Genomic DNA, 27,832 nt, shown 5'->3' on the forward strand with positions numbered 1-27,832 from the left:
AAAAAAAAAAAAAAAAAAAAAGCAGCATACTAAAGAAGGTTTAGGTATGAATCTCTTTATTGTTGTATTTGGGTAAATCTAGATTTTTATATACCAGGTTGCATAAGTCGACACGACCTGAATGTGAATTATGGGAGCTAGACCCTTGGCTTCCCTAGTGCATATAAACCTAGGACATAGGTCCACTTTTCCTTTTTGTGCCTGTGGGCTGCGGGGCTGTTGGAGAGATACTATCTCCCTTCGCCCCTGCTCCAGGAGGGTGATCACATTGTGTTTGGTTCTGTACTGCAGGGCAGGAGGTGGAATCTGGGCAGAAAAAGAAGGTTGTGATCTTAAATGTTGATATGTTGAAGTTGGAAGTACATGTTTCCCTCTGCCACGATTTGGTGAATAGAAAAGTTAAAAAGGTAAGCTTGCTGATTGAGGACTTCCATTCCCATGGTTTCAAAGGTGTTACACACCCCTTCAACCCCACATGGTTCGCAGATACCTGTAGACAGGGTGGCCGTGTGCCTGGATTTGTCTGGGTCATGCCCAGGTGTACCACTCACCCTGGTGTGCTTGTTTTTTTTGTTTTGTTTTTTTTTTGGCCGAGCCATGCGGCTTGCAGGATCTTAGTTCCCCGGCCAAGGATTGAACCCGGGCCCTAGCAGTGACAGCACCGAGTCCTAACCACTGGGCCGCCAGGGAATTCCCCTGGTGTGCTTGTTCGTTGCAGTGACTTTCACTGTGGTTCGGGCTGTAAATCACGTGGTCACCCTGATTAGGGCCAAGCAGGTGCTTGGATGAGTGAAGCGGGCCAGGTGTGTTAGGGGGTGGTGACAGTAGGACTCGACGGTAGGACTCTGACAGACTGCGGAGTGCACGCAGTGCCACAGAGGAGCAGAGACTACTCGGTTCCATCTCACTGTTGCCACATGAGAACATCTGGGTCTAGTGTTGGGAAGTCTTTGAATTTTAAGAGAAGGCAGAATTTGGATTTTTTATTTGAAATAAATGTAGGAAATGTTGGAAACTATTTTTCTTTTTAAACATCATGTGAACCAAACAAAACATGTCTGTGGGTAGTTCTGACCTCCAGGCTGCTCATCTAACACCCTCTTCTGTCCACTTTTTTGTGGGCAAAGAATGGGTTCAAGGGAAATCTTAAAATGAGTGGTATTTATCTCTGGATGATGCGTATATTTCGTCATCGTCTAAAGTACTTATTAATCCCCTAATAGCATAGGGTACGTTACAGAGAATTATATAGATGTAATCCTTAACCTCCAGTTGCTTATAATTTTAAGACTTTGAGAGACAAAGAGAAATAGAAAACAGTATTAACCCCTCACTAAGTTTTCTAGCAGGGCCCTGTCCCATTTTGTCATCCGAGTGAAGCTAGTGCATGTAAGGGCATGAGCACAGGTTGGATGTTGGAGAAAGACAGGCTACGTGTCTTGCACACAATAAGCTCTCAGTAATGACTGTCTTTGTTGAGTGAGTGAATAAATTGGGTGGAGAGCTGCAGGACTAAGAGAGGAGGAACCACAGTGTCTTAAAGCTGGAGAACCATTATAGGTCACTTGGTTGTGCATCAGAGTCACCTTTAAAGTTCTGCTTTCACCAGTTCCAGGATAGGATCTTGGAATCTGAATTCAAAACAGAGGCTAACTCCAGGTGATCCTGATGTGGTGCCTTGAGTGTGGTCACATCACCTCAGCGTACAGGAGGGGAAAGCTGGGTCCAGGGAGTGGAGGCTAGTTTGTTACAGCTCAGATTAGCCTTGAGCCCCCTGGACTCAGAGGACTTTCCCAGACCTACCCTGCCCAGTGGGTGAGGAACAAGTCCTTGAGCTCTGTAAGAAACAGGGATGGTGGGTTTTCTGTTTTCCAGCTGAAGAAAGGCAGTGAGCACCAGGCGATTGTGCAGCACTTGGAGGAGTCCTTTGCCCTTGCCTCCTTGGTAGAGACTGGCCAGCTAGCAGCTTTCTCCCTGACCTCTCACCTCAATGACACCTTCCGCTTTGATTCAGAGAAGTTGCAGGTGGGACAGGGTGTCTCCCTAACCCTCCAGACCACAGAACCAGGAGTGACGGGTCTTCTTTTGGCCGTTGAGGGGCCAGCTGCTAAGAGGACCATGAGACAGACCCGGAAGGACTCTGAGACGGTCGACGAGGATGAGGAAGTAGATCCAGCTCTGGTTTTAGGGACTGTAAGGAAGCACACCCTGTCCATTGGGGACATGGTCACAGGGACCGTCAAGTCCATTAAGCCCACCCATGTGGTTGTGACCCTGGAAGATGGCATCATTGGCTGCATCCATGCCTCCCACATTCTAGATGATGTTCCAGTGGGCACATCTCCTACTGCCAAGCTGAAAGTTGGGAAGAAGGTCACTGCCCGAGTGATTGGTGGGAGAGACATGAAGACATTCAAGTATGGAGGCTTTGGGGGAGGGACTGGCTTTGAGGGGAGATGGTGGTAATCGTGGGAGAAGGCATGGGGACTGGGGCAGTTTCCAAAAAGTTGTGCATACGTTAGATTTTCTTTTAGTTAACCAAAATATTCATCAAATAATCCTTTTGTATGTCTTTATTTATTTATTTATTTATTTATTTATTTTTGTGGTATGCGGGCCTCCCTCTGTTGTGGCCTCTCCCGTTGCGGAGCACAGGCTCCGGACGCGCAGGCTCAGCAGCCATGGCTCACGGGCCCAGCCGCTCCGCGGCATGTGGGATCCTCCCAGACCGGGGCGCGAACCCGGTTCCCCTGCATCGGCAGGCGGACGCGCAACCACTGCGCCAGCAGGGAAGCCCCCCTAGTTTTTAAAGAAGAAAATTTTAATGATAAATAGGTATCAAATTTCATCAAATCCTTTTTTTTTCATGTATTAATATAGTGCCTTTTCTCTTTAGGCTAGTGATATGTTGAATTAATTGATAATTTTTATGATGTTGAAATTATTGTAATCGTGCGATAAATTCTACTTGTTCACAATGTATTATTTTAAATACATTTTTAAAAACTCAAATAGTTAATATTTAGGATTTTTACATCTAAAATTATAACTGAAATGAGCCTTTGATTTTTCTTTTCTTTATTCTCCTTGTTGTTTGGAATAAAATGTACAGGAGCTTAATAAAATGGGATAGGTTTTGTTCCTTTTCTATTTTCTGCAACAACTTACATAAGTTAGGAAATGAAATGTTCTATGAATATTTGATAGAACTAACCTATAAGACCATTGGGACCCGGGGCTCTTTAGCAGGGGAGGGCTTTGATTACCACTTTGGTATATTTAATACATTGGTTTATTGAAGTTTTCTATTTTGTCCTGCACCAACTTTGGCATTTTATATATTCCCAGTAATATATCACTTCATCTACATTTTAAAAATTTATTAGTTCACTTGTGAGTGTTTACAGATTATTGCTCAGCACATTTTCACTCCTCCCACCCTGTGAGAAGATTTAATTCCCTGTCCTGTTGGTCTTGGGCTTGGCCACATGTCTTGCTTTGGTCCATGGAACATTAGTAGACTTAACCTGAGCAGAGGCCTTACATGTCCTCGGGGAAGAGGTTAGCCTTTTCTCCTGAAAAGTGGCTGCACCAGAAGGGGACAGTCTCTTAGCTCAACTTTTTTTTTCTGGTCCAACAAACCTGAAGCATATGGCACTTCCATCAGTGAGTTAGGGAGAGTGGTATATATCACCAGCTCTCCACAGGAATGTGTATGGTTTTGCAAAGTGCTACCCCATGTCCAACTGAGTCTCTTTATAAAGCATTCATATGTGCTTACCAAATCTCCAGTTATATTTCAAAATAACTGAAGTTTAAAACAGAGTTCTACAGTTAAAATGCTTGCTGTTATTCTAGACATCTGACCATGGCTTTATCTGACTTTCCTAGCAGCTGTTTACATGTCTGCCGTGCCGCTCCTTTACTCCATGGCCTTCAGTCTTTGAACTGTACTTTTGAACTTTGTATAGTTCCTCTTCTCGGGTCACCATTAAGGTGGCCACATATCGTAGGATGCAGCGTACAAAGCAGAGGTCAACCAGACAGGACACTGGGCCTGTGAACTTGCCTTCACTCGAAGAACCCACACCCAGCCAGGGTGGGCCAGGGAGTGCTGTCTGCACAGAGGTTTGTTGGAAGAGTTGACCTTTTTTCTGGAACAAGTAGACAAAGTCAGAAACACATAGCTAGTAGAGATGGTGAGTTGGAAACTTGACTTGGAGGAACTTTTTGATTTAAGAATATCATGAATTACTGAAAAAGTATACGTTAAGTTCCATATTGCACTCAGCAAGGGGCTAAAGGTTGGAAAGGAAGGGTACAGAAGTAGAAGACATGGTCTCTGCACATAAGGACCTTGGGAGACAGCAATGTCATATAAGGAACAGAAAAGTTATGTGTGAGTCTTTTAGATTTGAGCCCAGAGCAGCTACTGATAAGTATGAGTGTGGGAGGAAGAATTGGTTAGAGAGGAGGGGTCACTATGCTGTTTTCATCCATGTCATGACCACAGAGATGGAGGGTAGAGGGGTGGGTGGCTAAGTGGGGAGATGGGGGGTGGGGACTGGGGGGTGTTGATCCCTTCAAATGGGTTTTTGGCTTCATCATGGTAGATGGGTTTATCAGAGAACGTTGTTTCTTTTGAAACAGGTGAGTTTTAACTTCACTGAGAATGGAATTAAAGGATTGCATGAAAGAGATAGGATCTGTATAAGGGAGAGCATTTTGTCAGTATAAAAGGAGTAACTCCCTGCTTAGGATTTTTTATAAAATAGCCATTCTTCTGTCCCAGTATCTGGTGGTTCTTAACCAGGGGTAGTACTGCCTTGCCCCAGGGTATGTGGACATGTGTGCTAAGGCTGGGGTAGGGGATGTTACTAGCACTTAGTAGGTGCAGGCCAGGGATGCTCCAGACCTTGCTGTGCACTGGGGACAGCACTGCACAATGGATTGTCCTGCCCGAGATGCCAGTAGCGCACTTGTTGAGAAACACTGGACTTCCCAAGCTTCAGTCATTTCTGTTCTACTTGTACAATTCTTGCCTTATCTTTTAACACCTGTACCACTAATTTAATGCTTTTATTTAAATCTACTTTTTATTTTAAAACTTACTTTTCTTCTTTGTTTACTTTTTGGTCATTCTATATCTGCTTTTTTTATTTATTTCTCTTAATCCTTGCAGTCATGGGTTTGAAATGCTATTTATACTTTTCGAATCGTGTTAAAATAGATCCGTGACTACTCTAATACAGAATGTTCCCCTCTGTACCCCTGGCATCACCTTGCCCACCACCAGTGGTGTGCACATCAAGCTTTGAGGAACAGTGGCCAGGCCGTCACAGTGGATTGATTTATAGCTCGACCTGATTTGATGTAGTATGTCCTTGGGAGTTGACACTACCGCCTTAGGACTCTCATTTTTAATTAACCTTATATTCAGCAGAATTCATGAGCTGGAAGGCTCGTGAGGATACTTTTCCAGATAGAGGTCAGACGACACAAACGGCTATTATTGTCTCTCTCTGTGCGTAAGATCTCCTTGGAAGGGCTTGATTTGTTCTTGGCTGGGTCGCGCTTATGTACCAATTATCTTTGCTCAAGCCTGTGTCTGTAGATTACTGGCCACCTCCCAGTTATATGGCAGTATTCACAAGGGATATGTGACCCTGAGAGTGTAGAGGAATGAGAGCAAATACTGTCCTCACTTCCACATCATTGTCTCAAAGCATATGTTGCATTTACTAGTTGGCCAGGAGTCAGAATGATGGCAGAGTGTAGCAGAATCACAGATGCTCCCGCCCCAACACCCAATGAACTGACCCAAGAAGCAGTTCACACCAAAAACATTCGTCAGCAGCAACCCAACAGACAAGAAAACCAATCACCGCTTTGTGCTGTGCGCTTTGACCAGTGGCAGGTAATGAAGGAAACCCTCCATCCTGACCCCTCAGGAGCAATGCCGGGAAAGGAAGGTGAGGGGACAGCGTCCTGAGGATTCCCACTAACACAGATCAGTATGGGAAGAAGCTGCCTGAGAAGGTGAGTGGGTGGCCTCGGTGAATGTCAGGCAACAGCCTCAGCAGAGGCAGGAAGGCAACTAGGAGCAAGCCATCTCCCCAGTTACGGGAAAGAGATCACAGGAGTGAGTGCACCCTGGCAGAGCGGGGTCTGTTGTAAGACATTTAACTGGCTTCCAAAAGAGAGGGAAGTGCATAGGACCCCCGGCAAGGGCTGGCCGTGTGAGTCCTACCTCTCCTTCACGGCAGAGCACTGCATAGCAAGCCTCAGCCAACCTCAGAGTGTAGCTCAGAGGGAGAAAGGCAACGGGTCCCCTATGGAGTGAGCAGAGTGTCAAGGATGCATCAGCTTACTGTACAAGACCAAACAGAACTTCTGGACAGATATACTCATGTTAAGTATCAGCAAGATGAAACTAAATGTCATGAAAACTATGTGAAAATGCTACAGCAGAGGAATGAAATATAGGAACACGGCTTGCAGAGAATAAACATGCAACCAATCTGGTCTGGGAGAAAACCCAGTCCAAAGAAACTCACCTCACAACTATTTCATGCTGTAGAAGAGCTCAGTATCAATCCAGTAGAAATAACAACTCAATGTTATGATTAAACAACAAGATTCTTTTTTTATTTTTAATTATAAAATCTAACATAAAACTTTCTATCTTTTCCATTTTCAAGTGTACATTCATGTTGTTGTGCAACTAACCTCCAGAACTCTTTTAATCTTGCAAAACTGAAACTCTGTCCCTATTAAACAGCAACTCCTCATTACACCTCCCCAAGCCCCTGGCAACCATCATTCTTTCCGTTCCACTGAATTTGACTATTCTAAGTACCTCTTATGAGTGGAATCATGGAGTATTTGTCCCTTTCGTGACTGGTTTATTTCACTGAGGATAATGTCCTTAAGAATCATCCATTTTGTAGCATGAGTCAGAATTTTTTTCCTTATTTAGGTTGAATAATATTCTAACGTATAACATACCACATTTTGTTTATCCATTCATACCTCGATAGACACTTGAGTTGCTTCTACTTTTGGCTGTTGTGAACAATGCTGCTATGAACATGGATGTAAATATCTCTTCAAGTAACTGCTTTCAATTCTTTTGGGTAATATAATCCAGAAGTAGAATTGCTGGATCATAATTCAATTTTTAATTTTTTGAAGAACTGCCATACTGTTTTCCATAGCAGCTGCACCATTTTACATTCCCACCAACAGTGCATAAGGATTGCAGTTTCTCCACATTCTTACCAATACTCATTTTGTTTTGTTTTGTTTTGTTTTTGCGGTACGCGGGCCTCTCACTGTTGTGGCCTCTCCCGTTGCGGAGCACAGGCTCCGGACGCGCAGGCTCAGCGGCCACGGCTCACGGGCCTAGCTGCTCTGCGGCATGTGGGATCTTCCCGGACCGGGGCACGAACCTGTGTCCCCTGCATCGGCAGGCGGACTCTCAGCCACTGCACCACCAGGGAAGCCCTATTTTACTTTAAATAATGTAAAATTCAAATTTCAGTGTCCACAAATAAAGTTTTATCAGAAGACACACACACACACAAATATTTTAAATAAAAATGTTTTATTTAAAATAAAATAAAATGTTGGATTTTAGATTCTTGCCTTTTATAAAGTTCGGGAACGGTGCTAAACAGTATGTAATTGGGTGCCAGATTATGTGTTCTAACCCCAGGTGGAACAGGAGTTGAATAAAGGGAAGTGATCAGTGAGAACTGTACCAGTTGTAATACATCAGAGAGAAGGTTGGTCTGGGTTTGACCCTGAGGGATAATTCCTCTTCATTGCTGCCAGATTCTTCCTCCATGAGCATGTATCTGAGTATGTCTGTGGTGCTTGATCCTTTTAGTTACCTGTTGTCTATAGACATTCATAAACCCAAGATGCCTTAGAGTGGTGCTTAAGCTCTTCATAATCTGACTTTATGAATCTGGTATACCAGTCATGCTGAAAACTTCCTCTATTTTTTTCCCTTCTTGTCTTTATTTCTACACTGGGAGTACTGTCTATTCTTATTGCCTACAACCCTTCAAGGTCCAGCACAGATAACCCTCCCTTCTTACTAGTTCTCCTACAGGGTCCCGTAACATACTGTACTCTTACTTGTTGCTTGCTCCTGCATACTCATTTGACTTACTCTTTGCAGACTGTAATCTCTTTGAAGGCAGGGCCTGGCTTTTACTTATCACTCTCATGCCATATACATAGTGGCTGCTTGATAAATGTTTTGTTGAGTTGACCTGAAAATTGGGGTGTGTATTTAGGGCAGAGCACTGTGTCAATAGCAAACTCTAAATTGATTTAGAAATAAGATGTTAGTCCCTGAAGATGGTTAACAGTCACTGGGCACAACTGAGTTTGGGGGAGGTGACAGAGGTCAGTGGGATTGGTCCTACTGCTTGAGGATATCTCTGAGGCCTTTCTTGCCTCCTAATCAGCTGAGGCACCAGGAGAGATGCATGTTCTGCTGGGCTATATCGCGCCCCCCCCCCCACATGAATATGGTGTATTTATGTCTTCTTTTAGGTCCTTCAGTAAAGTTTTATTGATTTGTCATAATTTTTAAAGATTCATATGTACTTTATATAGTTTTGGTTGCTGTTGTAAATGGGATATATTTAAACAGTTTTCATTTTCTAATTATTTTTTGCTAGTATAGGAGACTACTATTGATTTTTTTTTCCTTTTTATTAAGCCCTGACTTATAGTAAAGCTATACACAGCTCAGTGGATATGTATAGTACTCATCTTTGTCACCTCTACCTTTGTGCCCCTTCTCAATTAGTATTTTCCCAGAGAAACCACTGTTGTGGTCTTCATCATTTTGAATTTCATATAAGTAGAATCACACCACATGGCCTCTTTTGTGTCTAGATCCTTTCTTGCTACATCACACCTGTGACATTCATCTGTGTTGTGTTTGGCAGTAGTTGGTTCTTTTTCATTTTTCTGTAGTATTCCACTGTATGAATATACCACAATTCACCCATTTTAATTTTTTTTACAGAATTAAATATCCCATTTATTAATTTATAAGCTATAATAACACTTGATAGTATAGTCATTTTACCTCACCAACAGCTTTTGCTTTGAAAAAGGAAAACAAATTAATATATAAATTTCAGGAATATCAGAAACTTTATTTTACTTGAATTAGAACATAATTCATTTCGGAGTTCAATTATATGTTCAAGGAGTTAGTAACTATAAACAGAAAGTCAGCCTAACTATTGTTAGCTAGTGTCTTTAAAGTGCAAATTTATTTTCATTTTTTGCTGTTCACCAGTGGAAAAAATTCAATTTCAGAATCTCAGCAAGTTCTTAAAAATAGCCTCCTTCCCATTTTATGCAGTGAAACGTGGAACCAAAGTTTTTTAAAGACAATGAAGGACAAACAAATATAGACTTCTGTAGCTGGTGGTATACAAATTCATAGGCAGAGCAGTGGAACTCCATGACCTCTGGGGGAGCAGTCCGTTCATAAGCTGAAAAATTTTAACCATTTTAATATAAACTTCCAATGATCTAAAATAACTGATTTCAAACAAACTACATTATTTCCTCTCTGAACATCAGTCACCAGGATATATGGAGGGAATTGCTGCTACTTAAGCCCCTCTTACTCCAGCATCCACATTTGTGAAGAATGTCTGCTGCTCTATGTCTTTATTTATTTATTTATTTATTTATTTATTTTTGTGGTATGCGGGCCTCCCTCTGTTGTGGCCTCTCCCGTTGCGGAGCACAGGCTCCGGACGCGCAGGCTCAGCAGCCATGGCTCACGGGCCCAGCCGCTCCGCGGCATGTGGGATCCTCCCAGACCGGGGCGCGAACCCGGTTCCCCTGCATCGGCAGGCGGATGCGCAACCACTGCGCCACCAGGGAAGCCCTCTGTCTTTATTTTTTAATGGTGTATAATGTAATGGTTAAGAGCGTTGATTTAGAGTCAGATCTGGGGCGAATTCCAGATTTGCCACTTAAAATTATGCGACCAGGAGTTACTCAGACCTCTGAGTTTTATTTTTCCTAATTTGTAAAGTGAGAGTAATGGTAGTGACCACCCTGCAGGGCCATTGCAAAGATTGGAAGAGAGAACACCTAGCACTGAGTGTGCCTGGTGGGTTGTCTGACACATAGTTATTGCTCCGTATATGTCAGCAGTTACTATAATCCATCTTCCACAGCATACCTTAATTATATTCGTTTACTTTCAGTCTAGTTACAGTATGTTATTGCAGCAGAAGTCCTTGCTATAAGAAAACCAAAAAGAATTCAAAGTGTAGCCAATGATTTGCATATTAATTTCAGTAACTGTGGGATCTTCCATAAGTCATTTGTTCTCTCTAGACCTCAATTTCCTTATTTTTAGAATGAAAGAGTTGGGGTATATCATCCATAAGGAAAATTCTTTTCAGGGTTTAATAAGACAACCCTAAAAGATCAGATGAGCCAGTTCCTTAACATTTACTCAAACGATGAGAATGGAAGCCCTCAGGCCTGGTATTACCAGTGGGCAGTGTGGCGGTGGAGTGGGCGGTTTTTCAAGCTCGGTTTGGTGGGCAGTTAGAAATTCTGGTCTCCCGATTATGGTGTTACAGAGAATAAGAGAAATGATTTGACATTATTTGTTTCTCCAGGTTTCTCCCAATAAGTCATCCCAGATTTATTCGAACCATCCCGGAGCTGAGTGTTCGGCCAAGGTGAGGGGAACTCCAGTGGTCTCATGGAAAGAGCGCTGGGCTTGGAGTCAGGAGCCTGAGTTCTAGTGTTGATTCAGCCAGGGTTGTGACTTATTTTGCCTCTCTCTGTCCAGGTTGTCTTTTTTTCTCCAGGAGGGATATTTGTCTGGTTCTCATACAGCTGGTTAGAGGGATTATATGAGAATTAATATGAAAGCTGTATTCAGGGTTTAAGTATCAATTTAAAGGCTGATTGCAGTTCTGTTTGTTGGCATGTAACAAAAAGAAACATTTTTGCTCTCAACCTAATTTTCTAGAGCTCAGTAATTCCCTAAATAAACACCACGTAGCCAAGAATGCCTGTTCTTTGATAATAGACTACTGCTTGGTGACTGAAATTTTAGGTCATGTTCTGGGGGATTCTGCAGAGGGATGTTCCACGAGGGAGTCTAGGTGGACTGATAGAACTAGTAGTTCCATGAAGTGGTGGATCCAATTTGTCTGGGGCCATTCTTTCAGAGGATCTTAAGCATGTTGATCTATGGACCTATCTGCTTCTGCTTCCCCCATTAAAAAAAACCCAGCCTCTAGGAACTGATGAAGCTAGATACACATGACTGTGCCAGTGCCTCTGCAGGGTCAGGCCCAGATCCATCCAGGTTATAAGTCTTATGTGCCTAGGATGTCATGGAAAGACCTCTTTCCGAGGATAAGGTTTGGTCAGCATCCTGAAGGGATCAGAATAGAAGTGGAACAGTTCTGAGAAGGCTTGTGTCTGAGGTAGGGAAATATTCCTGGAACCTTGAAGTACCAGATGCTAACAACGCTTACTTTGAAGAATGTGAAAGTAAGCCCTTTAGTTCCGGAATGATGAGATTTGGTGGATGCACACGTTCCTATTTGCTTAATCTGTGGTTTCCTTAGTTTTGTAGATTTGATTGTGTCCCTTTGTCGTGAAAACAGAGACCTCCTCATATTCGTTGTTCTAGTCTGCGGTGTCTTCACCTCTGAGGCTGGATGTCTTGTTTAATTAAGGGTTAAGGTCAAGTAGTTTATCCAGGCTAAGGGTAGGTATGTTAAATTAATGAATACTGCACGGGGCGAGTCAGTGAGCATTGTGGGAAGACTTACTAACATCCTGAATGGTTCTTGACCCTCAGAGTCTGGAGCCTCTCATGAACTATCACTGCTGTGCTGGTCCACCCTCCTGTCTATGGAGACTGGTGTGAGCCATAGCGGTGGTCCTTGGTAGTGGCATTGCGGGCCAAGCCAGGAAATGAGTTCATTCCATAGAGGAGATGGAGGATGGAGAGTTATAACGACAGATAGACAGATGGACAGGTAAAAAACTTCAGCACATCTTCCACCTCCTCCACGCACCTATGTTGTATTGTTAATTATTTTATGTTAATCAAGGCCCCTGAGAAACTTAGTATAAACATAATGCTATAGTTGCTATATTTCTCAAATGCTTTATGTTTTAAAATACATATTTTGAAGTCAGGAGGAAAAACATTTATTTAATTGACTCTGTTGACTTACTTACGAAATGCCATCATATTTTCATTCCCACTTGTATATGGAGCTCTTGTGCACAACGAATGTCGTGTGCCTTCGTGTTGAGTTCAGGGTTGGTGAGGGACACTCAAGCTAGATAAAACGGTACCTGCTCATTTACCCATTTGGAGGGGGGACGTTAAGAGAGCAGAGCAGTTCAGAAGTCATTACATGTATCTCTGAAATTCCTGCTAGTCACTGAGTTTTCTCTTGCCATTAATGTAGTTATGCCCTTTTTTTTTTTTTTTTTTAAGAGAGTCAGTTTAAAATCATTTTGGGAAAAGAAAAAAGATAACACATACTTGTTATGTTTTATTTTTAATTTTTTTTTTAACTTAAATAGACATCTATTTTCTCACAGTTCTGGAGGCTTTTAGTCTGAGATGAAGGTATCAGCAGGGTTTGTTCTTCTGAGGCCTGTCTCCTTAGCTTGCAGTTGGCTATCTTCTCCAGTGTCTTCATATGGTCTTCTCTTTGTATTTATCTATGTCCTAATCTCCTCTTTTTTCAAATTTTTTATTGTGGTAAAAACATAACATAAATTTGCCCTCTTAACACTTTTTAGGTATACATTATGGTATTGTTAACTATATGCATATTTTTATATAACAGATCTCTAAACTTTTTCATCTTGCATGACTGAAACTCTATAAGCCATTCATTTCCTCCTGACTCCCCAGCCTCTCGCAACCATCATTCTACTTTCTGTTTCTTTGGGTTTGATTACTTCAGATACCTCATATAAGTGGAGTCCTGCACAGTCCTTCTGTGACTGGCTTATTTCACATAGCACAACATCCTCAAGGTTCATCCGTGTGGTAACATACAGCAAGATTTCCTTCTGTTTTAAGCTGAGTAATATTCCATTGTGTGTATATATGTTGTCTTTATCCATTCATCCATCAGTGGACATTTAGGTTGTTTCCACACCTTGGCTATTATGAATAGTGCTGCAATTAACATGGATATACAGATATCTCTTTGAGATCTTGTTTTTAATTCTTTTAGATACATACCCAGAAGTAGGAGTGCTGTATCATATGGTAGTTTTTTGGGGACCTTCCATACTGTTCTCCATAGTGGCTGCACCATTTTATAGTCCTACCAACAGTGTGCAGGGAAGGAGTCCCTTTTCCCACATCCTTGCCAATGCTTGTTATTTTCTGTTTGATAACGGCCATCCTTACAGATGTGAGGTTAATATCTCACTGTGGTTTTGATTTATATTTCCCTGACTATTAGTGATGTTGAGCACCTTTTCCTATGCTTCTTGGATGTTTGTATTATCTGCTTTGGAGAAATGTCTGTTCCAGTTCTGTTTTTCAGTCAGGTTATTTGTTTTTTTATTATTGAGTTGTAGCTTAATTTCTTATAAGGACACTAGTTGTGTTGGATTAAGGCCCACCCTAACGACCTCATTTTAACTTAATTGCCTCTTTAAATTCCTTGTCTCCAAACACAGTCACATTCTGAGGTATTGGAAGTTGGTGCTTCAACGTAAGAATTTGGGGGACTGGGCGAGACAATTCAGCTCATAACAGAGGCATTCCCGTATCAGCTATTGAGTGAATAAATTTTTTTATCCTAACTATACATATATATATATATATATATATAAAAAGGCATTATAGATAATGAATGTAAATTATCTGTTAATTATCTTTTAGAGTGCCAGGCACATGGATGTTCTGTGTGTGTTTTAAGAAATAACATTTTACAGATGTTCCCTTCCCAGGCTTCTCCCTTCACCCCCAGAGGATGAATTCTCCATTATTTGACATATATCCAGCTCTTGCTTTTATACTTTCGTTATATATACGTATATATATATATGTCTACAAAAAATGATTTTGTATGGTTTTCAAATTTTACATAAATAGTATGCTGTGCTTAATATTCTGCAGCTTGTTTTCTTCACTCAAAATTTTGTTTTTGCGATCTCTCCATTTTGGGGCCTAGAGTTAAAACAGTAACCCATCCTGTGCCTGTGCGAAACCGTGTATATTTTCAAGCTGATGGAGGACGTTTACGGTTGTTTCCACCATGCCACAGTGAACATCCCTGAACTCGTTCCATTGTGCGCCTGTGCACGGATTTCTCTAGGGTGGAATTGCTGGGTGTGTTTCAGCTTTACTAGTGTATGAGTTTCCTGTGTTCCTATATTCACCAGTACTTGCTATTATACGTTACAGTTTTACCAGTATTGCTGGTACCATTTTATTGATGAGTTCTGTTTTGTTTTACAAATTTGAATTGGTAAGCTTGGCTGGTTGGAATGGTGGGAATTCTGTGCTTCCTTTGAAGTGATTTGTGGACTGATAACTTTCAGACCGCATCTCCTTGTTGCTTTTCTGAGAAGAAAAAGAGAATCAAGAAAGTGATGATGCCAAGGTAGCATAGGGGACAGAGCACTGGATTTTTGAATCAGGAACTCTGACTTCAACTCCTGGGTCTGTAGCATAAAATGAGTTTAATAATATCTGTCCTACTTGATTCACACATGAGAGTGTTGTCACATTCAGTGAGAGATTATTTGTGAAAGCAGTTCTGCAAACTGTAAAGCAGTAGCTAAAGCATTGAAAGAAGTAAAATAGTTTTGTTTCCTATACTTATAAAGATTATTGTTGGCTACCTGCTTTACAGCTTATTCATACCTAGGTGAGTGAATTGGAAGGGATTAATTTTCACGTTATTTATTTTTTGCGGTACGCGGGCCTCTCACTGTTGTGGCCTCTCCCGTTGCGGAGCACAGGCTCCGGACGCGCAGGCTCAGCGGCCACGGCTCACGGGCCTAGCTGCTCTGCGGCATGTGGGATCTTCCCGGACCGGGGCACGAACCTGTGTCCCCTGCATCGGCAGGCGGACTCTCAGCCACTGCACCACCAGGGAAGCCCTATTTTACTTTAAATAATGTAAAATTCAAATTTCAGTGTCCACAAATAAAGTTTTATCAGAAGACACACACACACACAAATATTTTAAATAAAAATGTTTTATTTAAAATAAAATAAAATGTTGGATTTTAGATTCTTGCCTTTTATAAAGTTCGGGAACGGTGCTAAACAGTATGTAATTGGGTGCCAGATTATGTGTTCTAACCCCAGGTGGAACAGGAGTTGAATAAAGGGAAGTGATCAGTGAGAACTGTACCAGTTGTAATACATCAGAGAGAAGGTTGGTCTGGGTTTGACCCTGAGGGATAATTCCTCTTCATTGCTGCCAGATTCTTCCTCCATGAGCATGTATCTGAGTATGTCTGTGGTGCTTGATCCTTTTAGTTACCTGTTGTCTATAGACATTCATAAACCCAAGATGCCTTAGAGTGGTGCTTAAGCTCTTCATAATCTGACTTTATGAATCTGGTATACCAGTCATGCTGAAAACTTCCTCTATTTTTTTCCCTTCTTGTCTTTATTTCTACACTGGGAGTACTGTCTATTCTTATTGCCTACAACCCTTCAAGGTCCAGCACAGATAACCCTCCCTTCTTACTAGTTCTCCTACAGGGTCCCGTAACATACTGTACTCTTATCTTTATTTCTACACTGGGAGTACTGTCTATTCTTATTGCCTACAACCCTTCAAGGTCCAGCACAGATAACCCTCCCTTCTTACTAGTTCTCCTACAGGGTCCCGTAACATACTGTACTCTTACTTGTTGCTTGCTCCTGCATACTCATTTGACTTACTCTTTGCAGACTGTAATCTCTTTGAAGGCAGGGCCTGGCTTTTACTTATCACTCTCATGCCATATACATAGTGGCTGCTTGATAAATGTTTTGTTGAGTTGACCTGAAAATTGGGGTGTGTATTTAGGGCAGAGCACTGTGTCAATAGCAAACTCTAAATTGATTTAGAAATAAGATGTTAGTCCCTGAAGATGGTTAACAGTCACTGGGCACAACTGAGTTTGGGGGAGGTGACAGAGGTCAGTGGGATTGGTCCTACTGCTTGAGGATATCTCTGAGGCCTTTCTTGCCTCCTAATCAGCTGAGGCACCAGGAGAGATGCATGTTCTGCTGGGCTGGCAAAGGCTCTGAGCTAGACTCTGAGTGAAGCCTGCGAGAAGCGGAGGTTGGACAGGGGCATTGGGACGTAAGGGTGTGTTCCTGTTCCTTGGGAAAATGTAGGCTTTGGGCCCTTTGAGCCCTGTGATTTTAGGAGAGTCTGTTTTAGTGAAGGGAAGAGAAGAGACGTTTGTATCTGCCCATTCCATTTCTCCTCCTGTTTTTTTTCCCCCAGTACAATGTGGTTAAGAAATGGCTTGAGGTAGACATCGCTCCAGACATCCGGGGGAGAATTCCCTTACTGCTCACTTCTCTTAGCTTCAAGGTCAGTGTGCCTGAGATCCCTGGAGAGGAAACCCCAGCTCCCTGAGCTCAACTTAGTGTCTGGTGTGTGCTCACAGTGGGTACAGGGAACCGTACCGCGGGAGATACTTACCGTGCAGACTTAAATGCTGTGGTTTTGGATAAATGACAGGCCTTTCCTCAAACATCAGAAGAATTTTCTTGCCCTTCCAGGTTCTGAAACATCCAGATAAGAAGTTCCGGATTGGCCAGGCCCTGAAGGCCACCGTGGTTGGCCCAGATTCCTCCAAGGCCTTCTTGTGTCTTTCACTCATAGGTGTGGTGATGAAATGGGACCTGGTCAGGGAAGGGACGGGGTGGAAGGGAGCGGGAAGAGGTCTTCAGTCATTGCCCAGGTTGAAGGATGCCGTGGGTTTCGGAGTCCTTAGAAAGCCTAGCGTGGTGGCTATGTCCTTGGAACAGTTTTTCTCTCGGGGCTTTGCTCTGTGGCCTGTGTCTGAGTCACCTTTACCTACACAGTTGTTTTTCTTAGCTCTCTCAGAAAGGCTTGTCCACCACATGGCCCTGGCATTCTTGACCACATGGCATGGTGATCTGGGTCTGTGTGATCATTCAGGTCAGCTCAGCCTAGACAGCCCGAGTCTGGATGCCTCCACCTCCCCCGGACTCTGGTTGGCCAGTGTCTCGGCTTCTTTCTTGGCTCATTTCCTCTTCCCTGAATCTGGTTCATTCTCCTGCCAGGTCCTCACAAGCTCGAGAAAGGGGAAGTGGCCATGGGCCGCGTGGTGAAGGTGCTTCCCAAGGAGGGACTGACCGTCTCCTTCCCCTTCGGGAAAATGGGAAGAGTCAGTATATTTCACGTGAGTGACTCCTACTCAGAGACGCCCCTGGAAAACTTTACCCCACAGAAGATTGTCAGGTAGGCTGAGTTCTCTTCCTCTTTTCAGCTCTCTGTGGGATTGGTGGGGTTTTTTTGTTTTTGTTTTTCTTTTAATTATAGATGTGTGATTTTGTACCAGAAAAAAAAAATAGTATATAAAATGGAAAATGAAAATTGCTGTCGCTCCTCTCTTTCTCCACCACTTTTTGCCATTAGATACTTTGACCTCTAGCTTTCAAGACTGTAACACATACAGGTATAATTTGCCTGTACGTAATAGTAGAATTTCATTTTATGTGCTATTCTGCAACTTGCTTTTTTCTCATGGCAGTTTATCATACACTTTTTCTTTCCTGTGCTAGTATATTGAAATCAGCCTTGTTCTTTTACCTTATTTTTAACATTTTTTTTTAGTATTGCATGATGTGTTTTTTAAAAAAATCACAGTTTATTTAAACAATTCTGTTGATGGACAGTAATGTTGAAGTGAATATCTTTGCACGTATGTTTGGGTACCAGTGAAAGTGTAACTGTGAAATAAATTCCTAAGAGTAAAATTGATGGGTCAAACAATGTTATACATTTTGCCAAAGTGTCTTCCAAAAGGACTTTGCTAATTTTTATCTCAATTAACAATAAATATGACTGTTCATTCCTCACACCCCTGTCAGCACTGGATATTCTTAATTTTTAAATTTTGCCATTGAATAGGCTGAAATTGATCTCGCATTTTAATTTGAATTGCTCTTACTGGTCGTTTTTCATGTTTATTGGCTGTTTACATTTGTTCTGTGCTTTGTTTGGCCAAGTTGCTTCCTCATTTTACTATTGAACCATTCATCTTTTTAATTAAAAAAAATTGATCTGTATGTGTTCTCTGCAAGAGGATAGCAGTAACCTTTTGGAGTTGGGGGGTGCTTTATGAACTATTTTGGATGCACAAAAATGAGCCTACCTCAGAGTTTTAAAACCATTTTATAGCCTGAATAAAGTAGCATGGAGAGGCATATTTCAGCCTTGTACAATACAGACTTGTCTGACAACCACAGTTATCCAACAGTGGAACAGACGCCTTCAGGAGGCAGAGACTGGAGAGTAGTAATTGCCCTCCCATCTCGAGTGTCCCAGCCACCAGCACCTGCGTAAATTCTCAACCACTTGTCAGGGCTAAACAGCACAAAATGCCCAGGGCCTAGGAGAAGAAAAAGAATGAGTCAGAGGGAAATCCAAGATCATCTCTGCTTTGCTTATTTAGGCTTACAAATACAGGTGTGATTTTTATTTTATTTTTTTAGCAAAATATTTTTTAAAAATAACATTATTGTAGTTAAATGTATGAGTAGCATTCAGTTGTAATTCCTTCATCTGTCAATGTGAACAATAAGTTAAATGCCTAAAGATAGATGATCCCTTTAGGTCCTTTCCTGCTTTAAGGGCTGTAATTCCCTGGTAGAAAAGGCACGCGCCTATCATGGGAGAATTTGGACCATGTTGTTGCTGAGATCCTTTCTACGGATAAGATTCTCTACCTTGCGTGGTGGTATAAATGACACCACCATTGCGTGGTGGGTTTGGAAACCCCCCCGAAGAGTAAACCCTGTTATCCTCCCAGAAGCCTCCCCTGCGCAGGCCTCCCTCATGGGCTCCTCTGACCTGCCGCTCTGAGTCGGCAGTGGTACCAGGCCGTCCCCTGTCATGGTTTCCTGTGCTGAGTCTGTCTCTCCACGAGACCAGACCCTCCCATCCCCCGATGCAGGGCTGGTCTTACCTCCTAAGTACTCACCGCGTGGCTCTGTGTGCCTTCCAGAGGGCTTGCATGTGTCCTCTTGTTTCCTCCTCCCAGCACCATTCTTGGGTGAGGAGAGAAAGTAGCGGTATTTTTACTTGACGAACTAGTAAACTGAGGCCTAGAGAGGGGACTTGTCCCGAGTCCCTCAGCAGGTTGTCAGCAGGATGAACAGAGCCCTCGCTCTCGCCTGTTGCTCAGCCTTGTGGAGAGGAAGCCGAGGCCCTCTCCCTTCTCCTGAGGTGCTGGCTGGCGTCAGCGTTTCCTTCTCTTTTGCTCTCACTCCAGGTGTTATGTGCTGTCCACTACAGGCCCTGTATTGACTTTGTCACTGCGATCGTCCAGGTGAGTGTCTGTGTTGTTGGGGGAAGAATTGGGGGAGAACTCCCCACCGGCCCCAGAGGACTGAGGAGAGGCTGTGTGGATCTGGCACAGAGCTTTGGGCCTCCCAGCTTGCTTCTCTGCTCACCCCCTTTATGCCCGGCCCCGTTTTTTATCCAGAAAAGCTGAGGACATTCAGATTGTAGAAGAACCTGTCTGCTCAGGCTGTTGTTTCCCAAAGAAAGGTTCAAACATCCATAGTGGTGTTCAAAGTTGCCAGATGGCGGTCCTAGTGAGGGGAGGTGATGGAGCCCCCAGGGCTCCATAGTAGGGACAAGTGTGCCGTGAAGTGGATTGGCCTGAAGTCACGGTTCGAAATGGATGTATGAGGTTTAACCTCCTTCGGGCTTGCTCAGCCTCTCCTTGTTACTATTAAACCTGTCCCCAGCTGACGGGAGTTCAGGAGAGAGGGTAGGGCTGGGCTCTGATGGTGATATCCTACTGACAGGTCCAGAGTCATATTCTTACAAAGTGTGATTATCACAGGAGATTTGGGGGTGAGGATCGGGAAATGGGGTCAGAGGTACATGTGTAGTAAGCCTTTTATTCCTTTAGGACGAACCCGGAGACGAAAAGCAAAATAACAGATCCTGAGATTAACTCCATCCAGGATATTGAGGAAGGGCAGCTCCTGAGGGGCTATGTGAAGTCCGTCCAGCCGTCCGGTGTGCTCTTAGGGTGAGTGAGGTGGAGCCCGGGGACGTGGACCAGCCCCGAGTGTTCTCCCGGGGCCTGTCTTCATTGGCCCGCTGCTCCCCCCGGTCACCATCTCTGGAGGGAACATGAAGGAAGGAGAGTCTGTGTTCCCACCAGTGTTCTAAATTCCAAGTCTTTTTATACTTTCAAAAAAGTTTTGAATTACTCTTGTTTGGTATTTTTGACAAAGAGTATGGCATGTCCATGGTCATGATTTGTAAGTGTTCCATGAACCCCCAGATGTTACAGCCTTCCCTGCTGTAATTATGTTTCCTCATTTTCTTCTGGTCTTTCTAGCAGCTTGTGAGTGCGTTGTGATGCTCTGATATGGGGTAAAGAATATCTTTCAATTATGTCTTCATTACGCTTGATGATTTTTCCAGTTTACAAAGCCCTCTTTATTTTGTTGAGTGCCAGGAACCTTATGTCTGTCCTAAAGCCTCATCACAACTTGAGTCTCTGGGAGAGAGGAGGCATTAGGCTTGGCTGGGGACTCTGTTGCTGTGTTTCTTTCTGACCACAGGACCCTTGTCTCTCTCTCTCCTGTCAGCCTTGGCCCCTCAGTTACAGGTTTGGCCCAATACCCACGTGTATCCCAGTACAGCCTGTCCAAGAATTCCCCTTATGACGGGTATCTCCCCGAAGGCAAGCTGCTCACAGCCAAGGTCCTAAGGTAGGTGCTCTTCTCTCTTTCTCACCTCTTTCTCTGGGAATGCTGGGTGGAGATGGAGAGGTGAACTATAAACATAATGGCTTAGGCAATGGTAAGTAACGATGAATGAGCTCCCTTTGTGTGGAGCCTTCTACCTCAGCTCCTAAAGGCAATTGTGGAGACTTTCCTCTGCGCGGGCACCCGTCTTTGGGGACGGAGGAAGGGATAGCACAGCTGCCCTCTGTATTTTTCTACCAAGCAATTGTGCAGATCATTCCTGAGATTACTGCATGGATTCCAAGGCAGGTGGGGGCAGGCCCAGAAACTGCGGGCTGCTCGCTGTGACCATGTGCTCCTTATGCTGTCCCCATGGTCCGCTCGCCTGGTCTCCCTGTCGTAGCCTGAACCGCCGGGAGAACCTGGTAGAGCTGTCAATCCTCGCCGACGACACTGGAAAGCCGGACGTGTTTTCTGCCTCCCTGGGACTGCCACTTCCGAAGCAAGAGGGGAGGGAAACAGAGGCAGAGGAGAGAGACCACAAAGGAGAAGAAGAGAAGGAGAGGAAGAATCAGAAACAGAAAGAGAAGAGGATTGGGAAGGGGCAGGAGGGGGCACAGCTGCCCAGCAAGGAGAAGAAAGAGCCCCGGAAGCCCCAGGCGAAGAAGCTGGGCAAGCGGCCGCGCCCAGAGTCTGGCAGTGAGCAGGTAGGGCCCTCGGGGAGGATGACCCCCTTCACAGGAAAAGGAGAGCCTTCCAGAATCTGCCCGGCAGCCACTTCGCCTCAGCCTCGCAGACCGAGGGAGGCCGAGTTTGGGTGGGGAGAGGGTACCCCCCGGGGCCGCGGAGGGCGCTTGGGGCGAGAAGCCAGGCTCAGCGTTGTCCCCGCTTGTCATGCCAGGAAAGCGGGAACAAGAGGCAGAGGAGAGCTGCCCCGTCCGAGGAGGACGACAGTGGTGTGGAAGTGTACTACCGGGAAGGAGAAGAGGAGGTGGAGGAGACGGGTGTGCGGCCCCGGGTGAGCGGCGCCGGATGTGGGGGGGAGGGCCGCCCCAGGAGGGAGTCCCTGCTCCCCTGCCTGAGGGCTAGGCTGTCCTCAGCACCATCCTCCTGTCTTCATTTTCTGTAAAATGTGAGGAAGTGGGGCGCCTCGTTTCCTCAGTTGGTCATCAGCTCCTGAAAACAGGGCTGCTGCTTCACCTGCTGAGTGGGCTGTGAAAGTCAATTCTAGTTGATGTTTATTAGCTGGAGTGGAATTGAATTAGTGGGGGTGGGGGGATGGGCAAAGGAAAGGAGGCTTGTCCATCTGAACCTGTGTCCTGCTCTAAGAAATGAGGACGGCGCTACTGGGACTGAGGGCAGGTGTGGAAGGGCTTCCCGGACTTCCCTCGGAACGTCTGTCATACCTCTGTCCTAGCTCTACTGCTGTTTTATGCCTGCACGTTTATATGTGTTTGCCTATGTAGCTTTTTAAAAATATTACTTAAATCTGCTTATTTACAAAGGAAGCTTTCATGTCACTCCTAAAAGTGTCCCCAGTGGACCGGGGCCTAGCCTTGCCGTGGGAGGAGAGAAAAGGTCTCTGGGCACCGTGGGAGTCCCTGCTCCTCCGGGTGGAAAGGGGCTGTGGAACAGGGGCAGCCTGGGCTCAGTGCTTTTTTCACATGCGCCTGTGATCCTCCAGGAGAAGCAGACCAGGCCGGCAGAAGCACCCCGGCTGCAGCTGTCTGCCGGCTTCGTTTGGGATGTGGAGCTGGACACTCTGACCCCGGCCTTGCCACCTCACGGAGAGAGCTCCGACAGCGAGGAGGACGAGAAGCCAGAGCAAGCCACGGTGCCGTATTTTCCAGGGCTTCGTCCTTTCTGCAGGGACCCTTGGCGCCGTTCTCCCGTGCTCTGTCCTACCCTGGGTGTCTCTTCCGAGGGGTGGGGCCGTCTCAGGCTGGGAGTATTTGCGGAGCTCGGGGGCTTCCCTGCCGGCTCCTAACTTCCACCACAGACTTCCCCGGGGCTGAGGAGCAGATTGCTCACTTGGTGTTCTGCCTTCCACAGCAGAGGAAGAAAAGCAAGAAGGAAAGGGAGCTGGAGAAGCAGAAGGCAGAGAAAGAGCTGTCCCGCATTGAGGAGGCGCTGATGGATCCCGGGCGGCAGCCGGAGTCGGCAGATGACTTTGACCGTCTCGTGCTGAGCTCAAAGGCATTATAGATAATGAATGTAAATTATCTGTTAATTATCTTTTAGAGTGCCAGGCACATGGATGTTCTGTGTGTGTTTTAAGAAATAACATTTTACAGATGTTCCCTTCCCAGGCTTCTCCCTTCACCCCCAGAGGATGAATTCTCCATTATTTGACATATATCCAGCTCTTGCTTTTATACTTTCGTTATATATACGTATATATATATATGTCTACAAAAAATGATTTTGTATGGTTTTCAAATTTTACATAAATAGTATGCTGTGCTTAATATTCTGCAGCTTGTTTTCTTCACTCAAAATTTTGTTTTTGCGATCTCTCCATTTTGGGGCCTAGAGTTAAAACAGTAACCCATCCTGTGCCTGTGCGAAACCGTGTATATTTTCAAGCTGATGGAGGACGTTTACGGTTGTTTCCACCATGCCACAGTGAACATCCCTGAACTCGTTCCATTGTGCGCCTGTGCACGGATTTCTCTAGGGTGGAATTGCTGGGTGTGTTTCAGCTTTACTAGTGTATGAGTTTCCTGTGTTCCTATATTCACCAGTACTTGCTATTATACGTTACAGTTTTACCAGTATTGCTGGTACCATTTTATTGATGAGTTCTGTTTTGTTTTACAAATTTGAATTGGTAAGCTTGGCTGGTTGGAATGGTGGGAATTCTGTGCTTCCTTTGAAGTGATTTGTGGACTGATAACTTTCAGACCGCATCTCCTTGTTGCTTTTCTGAGAAGAAAAAGAGAATCAAGAAAGTGATGATGCCAAGGTAGCATAGGGGACAGAGCACTGGATTTTTGAATCAGGAACTCTGACTTCAACTCCTGGGTCTGTAGCATAAAATGAGTTTAATAATATCTGTCCTACTTGATTCACACATGAGAGTGTTGTCACATTCAGTGAGAGATTATTTGTGAAAGCAGTTCTGCAAACTGTAAAGCAGTAGCTAAAGCATTGAAAGAAGTAAAATAGTTTTGTTTCCTATACTTATAAAGATTATTGTTGGCTACCTGCTTTACAGCTTATTCATACCTAGGTGAGTGAATTGGAAGGGATTAATTTTCACGCAGGTATTGTGAGCATTCATTCCCCTTTAAGGAGAGAAATGGCGGGGGGTGGGGGGTGCATGGTAGGTGTGTATGAGTTAGCGGAGTCCTGTAAAATCAATCCATGGCCACTTGGGGGAGATGGTTTCAAGCCAGAAGCTTATCCAGAGGTTGGTTTACTCTTTCCATTGCCTTTCTGCAACCAGTGAGCTGGAGAAGGATGGCCACACTGCTCTCAACACTCATTCTGTTAGCCCCTTGGAGAAGATTAAACAGTACCAGGCTGGTCAGACTGTGACTTGCTTCTTGAAGAAGGTGAGTAGTGCACGCCCTGCAATGCGACGCTGTCCCTCTTACAGAAGAAAACGGGGAGAAACTGACAATGACCATTTGCACTAGGCTTTGCTTCTGTGTTTGCTGCCATGCTGGTTTGTAAAAGACAGTAGAAGGCCTCTACTCCTAGAAAACTTCTGGTCTAATCAAGGAGCTAAATTTATGGCTTACAAAACAGCTAGCAAGCAACCTACAGTTCTACATATTTATAGATTAATTGTACAAAATGGAAAGAAAAATATACGGCAGCCGGAGTCGGCAGATGACTTTGACCGTCTCGTGCTGAGCTCCCCCAACAGCTCCATCCTGTGGCTGCAGTACATGGCCTTCCACCTGCAGGCCACAGAGATCGAGAAGGCCCGGGCCGTGGCCGAGAGGGCGCTCAAGACCATCTCCTTCAGGTCTCGACTGCGCCCTCCTGCCTTGGGGCCCTGTCTTTCTCCAGGTGGGGGGGCTGTGTCTCCTCGACAGGCTGGCGGCAGTTTGGGTGGCCGCCACCCGGCGCCCGTGGGTTCACAGGCTTTCTCTCAGAGTTGTGCCGTCTGTGAAATAGATCTGCTCATTTATATTTTATAGTCCTCTTCACCGAGATAGCTAAGGGTAACGTTTACACGAGGCATGGGCCCTCAGTTAGGTGCCCCACTTGGAGCAGAAGTACAGAGGGAAAACACCTCTCCACACACCTGGGCGAAAACGCTGTCGGTGACCATGTTCCAGGCACAGGGTAGAATGGGTTTCCCAAAGGCTAGTGAAGAGGGATGGCGCTCCTTTGCATCATTCTTTTAGTTTGGGGGGAGATTCAGACCACAGATTCCTTCCAGTCCAGACCTCAGGCCGGTTTGAGATTTGGTAGGTTTCCTTCCCAGGAGTGGAGGCAGAAACCAGGGGAGCCCCAGACCCCACAGCCATGGGGTCGGGGTTCCTGCTTCTGTGTGAGCTGCAGTGGGGACAGGGCCTCTCGGGGCCTGCATTTGGGGGTGGGAACTGAGGACTTGGGTGGAGCCTGGGGAGGAGGATGTAGTTCCAGTCCCCCGATGGCAGTGGGGGGCTCGTTGGGCCAAGATGATGGAGCTCACGTGCTGACTGCTCTCCCTCCAGAGAGGAGCAGGAGAAGCTGAACGTGTGGGTGGCCCTGCTGAACCTAGAAAACATGTACGGCTCCCAGGGGTCGCTGACCAAGGTCTTCGAGCGGGCTGTGCAGTACAACGAGCCTCTCAAGGTCTTTCTCCATCTGGCTGACATCTACACCAAGTCAGAAAAATTCCAGGTAGGAGTCTGGGCCAGGTGGCCGGCTGCTAGGGGGACCTCAGCCACTTAGAAACGAGCTCCTGGGAGTCCCAGAGGCAGCAGGGAAGTCTCGGGGGAGAATAGCTGCATCTGGACCCAGTCCTGCCCCAGGCTTGCTCACCTTCCAGGTGGGAGAAGTCGTTTCCCCCGCCTCCGCTTTGGGAATGTGGGGCCGGGATGAGGGAAGGGAAGGGACAGCAGACCCCGGGGTCTATCCCTTGGGATGCCGACAGGTGTCGCCGACGGGTGTCACCGACAGGAGGCGACATAGCCCAGTAGCCCTTTCTCATCTCTCCTCCCCCTCGTCATGCTCACGTTCTCTCTTCTAGTCTTAGGACCTCCTCACGGCACAGGCTTAGGAGGGAGACTCCCCATCATGCGCTCTCCTCATCCTGTGCGCCTGCCCTCTCCCCCCGCGTACCTGACATTGGGCCTGGATACTGATGGAGTCTGTGAGCCCAGGTCTAGCTTCCCACGAGTGTAGCTGCCTGTCTCTGCCGTTGTCCCCTTTGTCTTAATCACTCTCCTCAGCTTATGTTGTCCTTCCCACAGGAAGCTGGTGAACTTTACAACCGGATGCTGAAACGTTTCAGGCAGGAGAAAGCTGTCTGGATCAAATACGGTGCCTTTCTTCTGCGGAGGGGCCAGGCCGGGGCCAGTCACCGCGTGATGCAGCGAGCCCTCGAGTGCCTGCCTAAGAAAGAGCGTGAGTGCTTGTTCCCACCCACCAGCCCAATTCCATGGCACAGTAGGCTGTCTCCCATCTGGGCAGAGGGCTGGGGGTCTCCTCATCCAAGGGCTGGTGTTAGGAAAGCCTTGTGGAGCGTACGTGGCTATCTCTCTCTCGATCGTACGCTCGTGAACATAGCTCGTGTTGCATTTTAAATTCTAAACTCAGAAGATAGAGGAACAGAAAGGAGTTAGCACTAATTCTTTTGCCTCTGCCTGCCCCACGGCCAACCTCTCATCCCCTGATTCTCCCTTCTCGGTCCGGAGAGTAGGATGTCTGCTGTTGGGAGTCATAGATCAGTGCCCATCTGTGTATTTGGCCCTAAACCCGCCCCACTGTCCCTCTTGTCATCACCTAGGTCTTATTACCCAAGAACAGGGAATCAGGCATCAGACTCTGTCCCTGTAGGGTAGTGTGTTTTGATGAGGGCATCTGTCTGCTTTCTGTGTCTGAGTTGTCCTCTCCCTGCAGACGTGGATGTGATTGCCAAGTTTGCCCAGCTTGAGTTCCAGCTGGGGGATGCGGAGCGCGCCAAAGCCATTTTCGAGAACACGCTGAGCACCTACCCAAAGCGCACGGATGTCTGGTCGGTCTACATCGACATGATCATCAAGCGTGGCAGCCAGAAGGAAGTCCGGTGAGAGGGGAGGACAGGCTGAGGCCTATTGCCTGTTGCGGGGTTGGGAACATTGGCCACTTGGAGGCGTTTTAGCCCCCCAGCAGCTCCCGGAACCCCAGTTCTCTTACTCTGTCTGGAAAAACGCCTTTGACATGACATGTCCTATGACATTCACGTTTCCAGTTTCTTTTCTGCCTCAGTGGCTAGCCTCTGGTCTGGCTGGAACCTTGGGTCAGAGGTAGGCTAGCCCCAGGCCTGGGAATCAGGAGACTTGGGTTTTCCTCATAATTAATGCTGAGCCTGGCTCTCTTGGTAGAGAGTGTTCACAGGCATGATCTCACTGATCCCCAGCATCCCCCCAAGGCAGGGAGGATTAGAGACCGCCCTGGACTGACTTCGGTCCAGAAAGAACTGATGCCTCACCCAAGCCCATCAGTGAGTTTTAGGCAGAGCTTTCCTCACGGAGCCACACCTCATTGCCTGTCCCCATCCCATTAGCTTTGTCCTGATTCACTGTGTGACTTCAGGCCAGTAAGTCCTTTAACATCTCTATTCCTCTGGAAAGTGAGGGTGGTGTTCTCCCTCTCCACAGACATGGTGGGAGTTTATAAAGGGAATAAAAATAAAGGTAGAAGTGGTAG

The 27,832-nt window shown here is 45.5% G+C and overlaps 1 protein-coding gene across 1 annotated transcript in view; it reads left to right on the forward strand.

Annotated features, from left to right (window-relative positions):
• The window catches only part of PDCD11 (programmed cell death 11), a 50,806-nt gene that overhangs the window by 22,559 nt on the left and 415 nt on the right, over positions 1-27,832 (forward strand). The window contains exons 19-35 of the mRNA XM_055081436.1: positions 292-407; positions 1,876-2,417; positions 10,680-10,742; positions 16,460-16,610; positions 16,802-16,904; positions 17,330-17,507; positions 19,543-19,599; positions 20,191-20,313; positions 20,882-21,004; positions 21,384-21,687; positions 21,882-21,998; positions 22,665-22,814; positions 23,033-23,125; positions 24,799-24,956; positions 25,654-25,822; positions 26,395-26,548; positions 27,044-27,209. Coding sequence (XP_054937411.1) covers positions 292-407; positions 1,876-2,417; positions 10,680-10,742; positions 16,460-16,610; positions 16,802-16,904; positions 17,330-17,507; positions 19,543-19,599; positions 20,191-20,313; positions 20,882-21,004; positions 21,384-21,687; positions 21,882-21,998; positions 22,665-22,814; positions 23,033-23,125; positions 24,799-24,956; positions 25,654-25,822; positions 26,395-26,548; positions 27,044-27,209 — 2,767 coding nt within the window. The remainder of the gene's footprint in view (positions 1-291; positions 408-1,875; positions 2,418-10,679; positions 10,743-16,459; positions 16,611-16,801; positions 16,905-17,329; positions 17,508-19,542; positions 19,600-20,190; positions 20,314-20,881; positions 21,005-21,383; positions 21,688-21,881; positions 21,999-22,664; positions 22,815-23,032; positions 23,126-24,798; positions 24,957-25,653; positions 25,823-26,394; positions 26,549-27,043; positions 27,210-27,832) is intronic.

The sequence above is a fragment of the Physeter macrocephalus genome, chromosome 20 (assembly GCF_002837175.3).
Source record: "Physeter macrocephalus isolate SW-GA chromosome 20, ASM283717v5, whole genome shotgun sequence".
In the NCBI taxonomy this organism is placed as follows: domain Eukaryota; kingdom Metazoa; phylum Chordata; class Mammalia; order Artiodactyla; family Physeteridae; genus Physeter; species Physeter macrocephalus.